Raw genomic sequence first — 8,517 nt, forward strand, 5'->3', positions numbered from 1 at the left:
GCAGTCAGTTTTATATAATTTATATTTATTTATATAAAGTCTTCTCAATTTATTCACAAGCTAACTAATTACTCTCATTATTTTTCATTATTACGATTCACTTGAGAATTAAGAAGGTATACTGAATGGAATAAAAGAAAGTAATTTACAATCATAATTTCCATCACACTCGTGGAATGCGTTATGGGGATTTTTGTATATAGTAGAATACTGACCACTTTATTTGGGACACACTGTATGTTATTTTGTAAAATTAAGATTTGTAACATTTCAGATTCGACATAGTTGGTTTCACGTTGTATAGCCAGAGAAGAGGGCACTATAATTCGAAGTTGTTTCTGAACAGCAAATGGTTCCTTCATGATGGCTTGGGACCAGTATGGCGTGAATTTCCACGGGATCAGACTTATGAGGATTTCAATCCGACCTACGCAATTTATAGTAAGTAATATACATCTCATTGCATCCAACAATGGACGTTAAATCGTGCAGTAGCAGTAAGTATAAGGATTGAAGCGGATGTTAGCGGTTTAAAAACATCGTAGGAACATTTAAGCCTAAAAAATTCAAAAAATTAAGAACAGCCCAGTCTGAGCCAAAATTTACTGGTTCTTATAAAAAAAAGCGTGTCGTACTCAAACATTTACTAATTTTGTTAACTTTATTTATGTATATACGTATTGTTCTTGTTATTTCTAATATTTTAGTCTGTGTAACATTGAAACGTCTGATAATAACGTTAAATGTGCAATATGTTTCTTTTTTTCATTTTTCCAGAAACTTTGATTATATCATCCACTACAAGTCCTTTGGCAACGAAAGCTAGTAGAATTGGGACTGAAAATGGTATTAAATTACTTCAAGTAGGAGTCTCAACGGTCTGGGGTATTTTTTTCATTTTATTAGTATTTTATTTAGTTTGGTTTTAGAAAACCTCAAGTTTTACACATGCCCTATGGTCTAGTTGCAGAAATATCCTTAATACTCTGAAAAAGTCGCTAAATAATTCGATGTTTCTTTTTCCCTATTTTTTCTCTCAATAGTGAGGTAACAAATTTATCAATTTCAATTTTCTTCCATATAGACACTGCTTATACACTTGCAACTGACGGTATTATTCCTTTCCCGACATCAAAGCAAATTGAAGATAGTATGAGTTTTTATTTAGCTTTTATAAGAATGCTTGTTCTTCTCCTTCACAAGATTAAAGAAGTCCATTCTTTCATAAAACTTTATTGTAAAGTTAATGACGGACCGAAATTTATGTTTTGTAGACGATTTGGTCTTCAACAGAGAACCATTCTTAGTACAATAAGAAATAGAAATTGATTGATCCACATGATTCTTTTCATAGAATGCTTCTTTTAACTCAACACCAACACTGTATTTGTTATATATTACCGTATTTTGTTATAATTTAGGCGAGTTTCCTGTACAAAAACACACAGCACCAACATCACCAAAAAGAAGAAAAATTAGAGATGACGTTTTTGAAAACTTGGTGAAGAATGGTGAAAAAAATGCAGGAGAAATACTCAAAAACAAAGCGAATCACAGTGGCTGACTTCAAAGTCAAAGATACGGTCGGTGTATAAGTTCCTAAGAACGATCGCCATGCTGTTGATCAAAGGAGAATTCCCTGCGTTATTATTGAGAAGTCAACAGGAGGACAGCCAACTTACCGATTGATGTGCAAATTTGGCATCCTAGCAAAGCGATACACGGCTTCAAAACTGATGGCATATCATGGGAAAGTTGACTATCCAACAGCGCCTATCACAAAACTTTCTTTGAGAGAAGTCGCTCGTAAATTTGCTGGTGGAAACGTTACTTTCTGTAACTGCAAAACGGGCTGTACGAAGAAGATTTGTATTTGCAAACGGTCAGACATTCTTTGCACATCTCGCTGCCATAGAGGATTGAACAACCTATGCAGAAATATAACATCAGCCTCGTCACCAGCCCCAACCACAGACGGTAACTTTTATGCTTTTTTATTTTCTGTTTTACATAATATTTACTGTTTCATAGGAGAGGGTTATGCACAATAAAAGTTTTCTATTAATTTCTTCTTAATCATCAATTACTCGTTATTTTCAAGAGTAAAGGAAACGTCAAATAAACCTGCCAGGAAGAAAGGTAATTTAGTAATTTAACATAAACTAAACAAGAATAACAAGAAATAAAAAAAAAACATAAAAAGACCATTGGAATTCTAATAAATTTTAATTTAGGCATATATTATTTCTACTTTTGAAGAATATTTTTAGTACTTTTTTATGTTTTATGCTCTATTGTAGGCTATAGGGGGAATCACCCAAATAGCACTAAAACAACCCCATTTTCATTTCACATAAATTTTCCTAAAATTTGCAAAAGCTTATTCTCCTAGATTTTTTCGAAAGATTACCCCAAAATTATTTAATTATGACCTCGTCCCAACTTAATTGATTTTCCTCAATTCTTCTCAAGATAGTAATATCACTATTTTCTTTATTTCTAGGAAAAGGACAAAAACCCAAGCAATTATCTGCAGAAGAAAAGCGTAAACAAGGTATTTAGTATAGATCGAATGTGAATGATTTTAGACGAAGCATTTGATTCTGCTATTTAGAAAACTACAGTTTAAATGTGTCAGTTTCTATGTCTTTAAAATCACTTAAAACCCTATTCGTACTAGGGGAGGGGCTCTTTCTGTTCGGAGGTCAAACTATTGGTAATAGCTACTGAAATAATAGAGCTTTTGTCTTGAAATTTTCTGTAAATTCCTAACTTTTATTTAGCTTCAGAATAAAAAAAATTTGACACCCTAAAATTTTCACACCTTGAGCATGATGACATTTCTGACAATAAGGTGTCACAAAAATTGACACTTTTCCAATACAAATTTTTTTTAATGTCAAATATATCGTTCAAACCGTAATTTATTGAATATTTAGGATAAAATAAGTATTTTAAACTCAGGCAACTTTTTCCTAAAGCTTTTGTTAGAATACAATAGCTATTTATAAGAACAAAGGAAATTTTCGGTTTTTGCTCACTTTGGGCATAATAAGTGACGTCATCAAAAAAACTTTTTGTCAAAAGTTACCTTATGTGACAAGGATCTTGTGTGCCAAATTTCATCCAAAAAGACCCACTAGATCAAAAGTTAAGGGGTGGTACAGGAAAAGCCCCCCCCTTGTTCTGAACCGCCCCTAAAAGCCTAGGTTGAATAGGGTTAAGTGATGGACTGTGAAATCAATTTGAATAATTTTTCGATAATGACGTGAATGATGTTTTTCGCTTGACGTTGTGGCGTGAGAACCAGCAGAAAAGGTATTTCTATATACCTTAAGGGAACTAAATTTTGCGGGAACTAATTTTTGTGGAAGTAAGTATGTAATTTGCGTTTTTTTCGGAACTTGTTTTCACGGTGGACACCCACTTTTTTGGCGAAATTATTTCATTTTTCTAAGGGTTTTGCCGATTTTCAATAAAAATCGCACTTCGTGGTAGACACCCAAAAATTAGTTTCCGCGAAAATCAATTCCGCGAAAATTAGTTCCAGTGAAAGACAGTTTACCTAAGGAAGCACTTTTAAAATGTTCTTTTAATCTAGATATTCTGAAATTGAAAAAAAAATCAATCATAGTCTTGCGCCTACATTGACATTTCAGGATTCAACGCAGCGCTACATGCCCTTGATAGGAATCTAACAGAACAAGAAAAGGAAAAAGGTAAATTCCCGTCAATTAAGTGTTAGCGTGTCTTTTCTCTATTTAGATAGTAATTCTATTGGTAGTGTTTCATTATTTGACCATTAAAAATTCAATGAATGTACAAACTTAGCTATATTATTTTACCTTACAGGTTCAAAAGCCCTAACAGAGGCCCTTGACGAACTTCATCAAAACGGAAAACTTCGTGACTTAGTTGAAAAATCAACTTCCCTTTCAAATAACCCGTTTATGATATTGGTGGGGGGGGGGAATCTTTAATTTTAAACAGCTCGACGAAATTGCTCCAATCTTCATAGAAGGGTATAGGTACTTGATGGACCTAGAAGAACAAGGGTTCTCGAAACCTCTATTAAATGAATTCTACGAAACCAGAGAGGAGGGGTTTTCCTTTGGCTTCGAAGCATCGTATAGGATCGACTATATCGAGACAAAAATGGTTGTGCAGGTTTTCTGTGAGTAGGACTTTTATTTGGTTCTTTGTCAGAATAAATTACGTTGGTTTAATCACAGCTAAAACACAATCAAGAATGTGTACTTTTCACTGAACTTTTCAGATAATTTACTGCTACGCACTTTTTTAAAAGAACAACTTTTGTAAAAAGATCAAAATTTGGCAAAAACTTAAGGACAATCTGAATCTCTAGATGTAAAAAATATCATAAACTAATTTTTATGCCCTTTTTGGGCAAAGAAACTACCTATATTAAGAATCCTTATGCAAAAAAGGAATAATAGCCGAGCTTCTTGAAAATAATATTAAAATTTATTCCTGTTCCCATTTTTAGATGATTTCTTGAAAGAAACGTTAAAAAGGAAGGTATTGAAATCACAAATTATTTTACTTAAATTATACTTTTTTCTTTTCAACAAGTACAAAGTTGGCTCAACTATGTATGATCCACTGGCAACGCTGAAAATTTGGATTAAATTTCAGATCATTTTACACCAGGCTGCTTAAAGAGAGTATTATTGCTCTCATCCCAATAAATGTTCCTTATTAAATTTATAATAGATAAACGAACAAACTATACATAATTATTCAATAAAAAGGCTAAAACCTTTTTGTTCAAGTTTTATGTAGGAGCAAAGATACATTCAGACTGTATAGTAAATTCCATTTGATAACAAATCGTGTACTTGACCTTCTTTAGGATTATGAAAGATATAAAATGACCAGATCAAGCGTTTGACAATTTTTCTGTTTTCTGTTTGCCTCCATTAGTGCTAATGAATGTTATTTATAAACTATGTTATTGAAAATGTTATTTATTTGTTGAAATACTTGTATCTCATCTCCCTAGATGAGAATCAGCGACTCAGAAGATAAAGATTTGGATATCGATGTGGATTTTTTGTAAGTTAATCGTTAATTTCTGGATTAGAAAAAAATCCCTTACTTGATTTTGACCAACTTCAAATTAATGTAATATTGTAACCATCTTCTAGACGCCAATATGCACCTCACCTGTTCCAAGAAGAGCCAATCCGTAAATTTAGTGGTAAGCTCCTTAATCATTTCACAACTTGGACTTTTCAGTAAAAGTGATTTTTTTTTTGCCAAAAAACTTTGAACATTGATCATTTCATAGAAGGGGATATAAAATAGAAGTTGTGATTTTTTCACTAATTATTTTCTTTCCTTTTCTTCTAGTGGATGCGGCGACCTCAGCCTCATCACCAGCCCTAACACCAGCCTCATCAACAGCCCCAACTACAGACGGTAACTTTTATGCTTTTTTATTTTCTGTTTTACATAATATTTACTATAAAAGTTGTGATTTTTCACTAATTATTTTCTTTCCTTTTCTTCTAGTGGATGCCATCTCAGCTGCATCACAAGCCCTAACACCAGCCTCATCAACAGCCCCAACTACAGACGGTAACTTTTATGCTTTTTTATTTTCTGTTTTACATATTTACTGTTTCATAGGAGAGGGTTATGCAAAATAAAAGTTGTGATTTTTCACTAATTATTTTCTTTCCTTTTCTTCTAGTGGATGCCATCTCAGCTACATCACAAGCCCTAACACCAGCCTCATCAACAGCCCAAACTACAGACGGTAACTTTAATGCTTTTTATGCTTTTTTATTTTTCTGTTTCATAGGAGAGGGTTATGCAAAATAAAAGTTGTGATTTTTCACTAATTATTTTCTTTCATTTTCTTCTAGTGGATGCCATCTCAGCTGCATCACCAGCCCCAACACCAGCCTCGTCACCAGCCCCAACTACAGACGGTAACTGTTATGCCTTTTTATTTTCTGTTTTACATATTTATGGTTTCATAGGAGAGGGTTATGCACAATAAAAGTTGTGATTTTTCACTAATTATTTTCTTTCCTTTTCTTCTAGTGGATGCCATCTCAGCTGCATCACCAGCCCTAACACCAGCCTCATCACCGGTCCCAACTACAGACGGTAACTTTTATGCTTTTTTATTTTCTGTTTTACATAGTTACGGTTTCATAGGAGAGGGTTTTGCACAATAAAAGATGTGATTTTTCACTAATTTTTTTCTTGCCTTTAATTCTTCTAGTGGATGCCATCTCATCTGCATTACCAGCCCCAACACCAGCCCTAACTACAGAAGGTAAGTAACTTTTATGCTTTTTTTATTTTCTGTTTTACACACTGACCAATCAGAAGCCCACCGAAGGCTTTTTGAACCCGTTTAGGTATTTGGGTAGACAATTTCTTTTGGAAGCAATATTTTCTTTTTATTTTCTATACTTTTACAAACACCGATAGATAGAAAGTCTTATGGGTTTTATTTCTGGGCTTAAGTTCTAGCCTTTCTTTCTTACTTGCCCTGTGCTTTAAAGCACCTTACTATTTCTATCTTCTTTCTTAAATTAAATGTTGCTTATGCTCAGGTGCATCTCACACTCGAGCAAATAAATCAAGAAAAAGGAAGAAACTCGCTCAAACTCGCTCAAACTCGCTTAAACTCGCTCAAAGGAAAGGTATATAACTTTGCGATATCATGATGGAAAAAAGGTAAATGTACTAGACGGAACGGTGCAGGGAAAAAAGCCGTATCCGTCTAGTACAGGCTAACCGAGCTCTAACTGAAGCAGATTTCAGGGCTACCTCAAATAATTTCCGTAATTTTTTTTAGTTCCAAGATTATGTATTAAAGAATGCAAAGAGGTATATTTCAAATAGTAGATTCTGCTATTATTGTTGCCAGGGTAACTAAACATTATTTTGCATGCAATTTTGTGAACGTTTGCTCTTTTGTTTTAGGATTGATAACTGCTTCTTGGGAATACGGTTACGTTATAACCTGTGTTTGCAAAAATACATGGCCCCAGTCAGTAGGGGGCATACCAAAGATTGTTTGACAAATAAAATATATATTTTATTCTTTTTCCATCAGACGGAGCAGATTCAAATGATTGAATGTTCTGGTCTACAGGTACGCTGATGCAATCAATTTCATTGTCAATTTCCTACTCATTTTCTCTATATCAACCTTGCGTTGATATGTTTGACTGTAAAGACCAAGAAAAATGTGCTAGAAACAGATCTTCAACGGTAAAGACACCCCATGGTTAGGTATCATGAAACGACTGTAGTAGGAAATAATTTATAGGTAGTATCCAACGTAATATGTATTTTGATCTTGGTGTTTCTCTTCGTGTATTTTAGTGCCCACGAAATCAATGGTACCACTTCCATTGTATTGGTATGAATCCTAAAGATGCACCAAAAGGAAGAAAGAAATGGTAACTTGATTTCTCTCTATTTAATGAAACTTCTAAAACCATTTGCCATTTTTTCGTACACTGCGTCTGTAAATAGAGACGTGTTTTTCTCCAGTTCTTTGATTTGTTTATTATTAAGTCAAATTCTATTCCCTACTTACTTGATACGAATGCACTAAACCAATTCTTGATATGCTCTACTACAATGACTTCACGAAATATTTGGTTTTCCCCACCCAATATAATATGTCAATTTCAAAAATCAGCTGTTGTAAAAATAACATAATATCAGAAGACATTGCAGTGGTGCATATCCTGAATGCTTTTTGAGCCACAAATAGATATGTTTATGTTATGCTTATGAGATGGTGCAATTTACAATTGACTCATAATGTTTTCAAAAGTACTTGGAGTTCATAATTTCGGGTGTGGAATAAATTTTGAGCGATTTTATCCATTGACCAGTGCGTAAGATTTTCGGAAGTGGAAATTCGATATTATTATTTTTCAATTTCAGTTTTTTTAAACAGGGTCGGTCGGGCGCGTAGAACAACAAGTTTAATTTCTCAGCATATGTTTAAAAGGGCAATGCATATGTTTCTTTTTGGGTCTGGATATCCTTTTAAGCGTTATGCCTATACAAAGACGCGAACGGATGATATGTAAAAATTTTATTTTCTCTTAAGGTACTGTCTATCATGTGAACAAAGATTTATTATACACTGGATAAACGACTCATAAAACGATGGAGAGCGATCATTGTATTTTCTTTGTTTCAGAAAACAATTGATGTTCTAGCTTTGTCCGCAAAGGACAACTGTCATGGCGGCTCGAAGATGTCTGATTTTAAAAATGTTTATCTGTCTTATTTTTAAAAAGTTCTCTAGCTCCTTCTTTTTGTACATTTGCAGAAAAAAAGTTTGAAAGTAAGGCTAGTATTCCAAGCCAGATACATTTGTGAAATCTAATGTGAGAAAAACATCTTGAGACAAGAAATCCAGCCAAAATGCTTATAGTGACACAAAACTTTGAATTGGAAATATTTTTCCAAGGCTGTTCCCAGAAGAGCTGAAATTAACTTTGGAGGCAC

The 8,517-nt window shown here is 33.6% G+C and overlaps 1 protein-coding gene and 1 long non-coding RNA gene across 2 annotated transcripts; both read left to right on the forward strand.

Annotated features, from left to right (window-relative positions):
- The first annotated feature begins 2,097 nt into the window (after positions 1-2,097).
- LOC136799999 (uncharacterized) lies at positions 2,098-3,960 on the forward strand. The gene is made up of 4 exons (XR_010845657.1): positions 2,098-2,139; positions 2,504-2,554; positions 3,660-3,719; positions 3,853-3,960. It is a non-coding gene; the product is annotated as an uncharacterized lncRNA (long non-coding RNA).
- A 195-nt stretch (positions 3,961-4,155) lies between these two features.
- Positions 4,156-7,300, forward strand: LOC136800000 (mucin-1-like). Its single transcript, XM_067056622.1, has 11 exons — positions 4,156-4,174; positions 4,508-4,539; positions 5,024-5,076; positions 5,312-5,442; positions 5,536-5,601; positions 5,892-5,957; positions 6,073-6,138; positions 6,257-6,310; positions 6,594-6,683; positions 6,839-6,870; positions 7,100-7,300. The coding sequence occupies exons 1-11, from the start codon at positions 4,156-4,158 to the stop codon at positions 7,145-7,147; spliced, it is 657 nt and encodes a 218-aa protein (XP_066912723.1). The 3' UTR covers positions 7,148-7,300.
- The last annotated feature ends 1,217 nt before the right edge of the window (positions 7,301-8,517 follow it).

This window comes from Clytia hemisphaerica, unplaced genomic scaffold (assembly GCF_902728285.1).
Source record: "Clytia hemisphaerica strain Z4C2 unplaced genomic scaffold, Clytia hemisphaerica genome assembly, whole genome shotgun sequence".
NCBI lineage: Eukaryota > Metazoa > Cnidaria > Hydrozoa > Leptothecata > Clytiidae > Clytia > Clytia hemisphaerica.

Excerpts from the sequence above, each read along its gene's own strand:
- LOC136800000 (XM_067056622.1), top strand. Across the intron at positions 4,540-5,023 it reads AAGAAACGTTAAAAAGGAAG|ATGAGAATCAGCGACTCAGA; the intron begins GTATTGAAATCA and ends TCATCTCCCTAG. Across the intron at positions 5,602-5,891 it reads AACAGCCCCAACTACAGACG|TGGATGCCATCTCAGCTGCA; the intron begins GTAACTTTTATG and ends ATTTTCTTCTAG.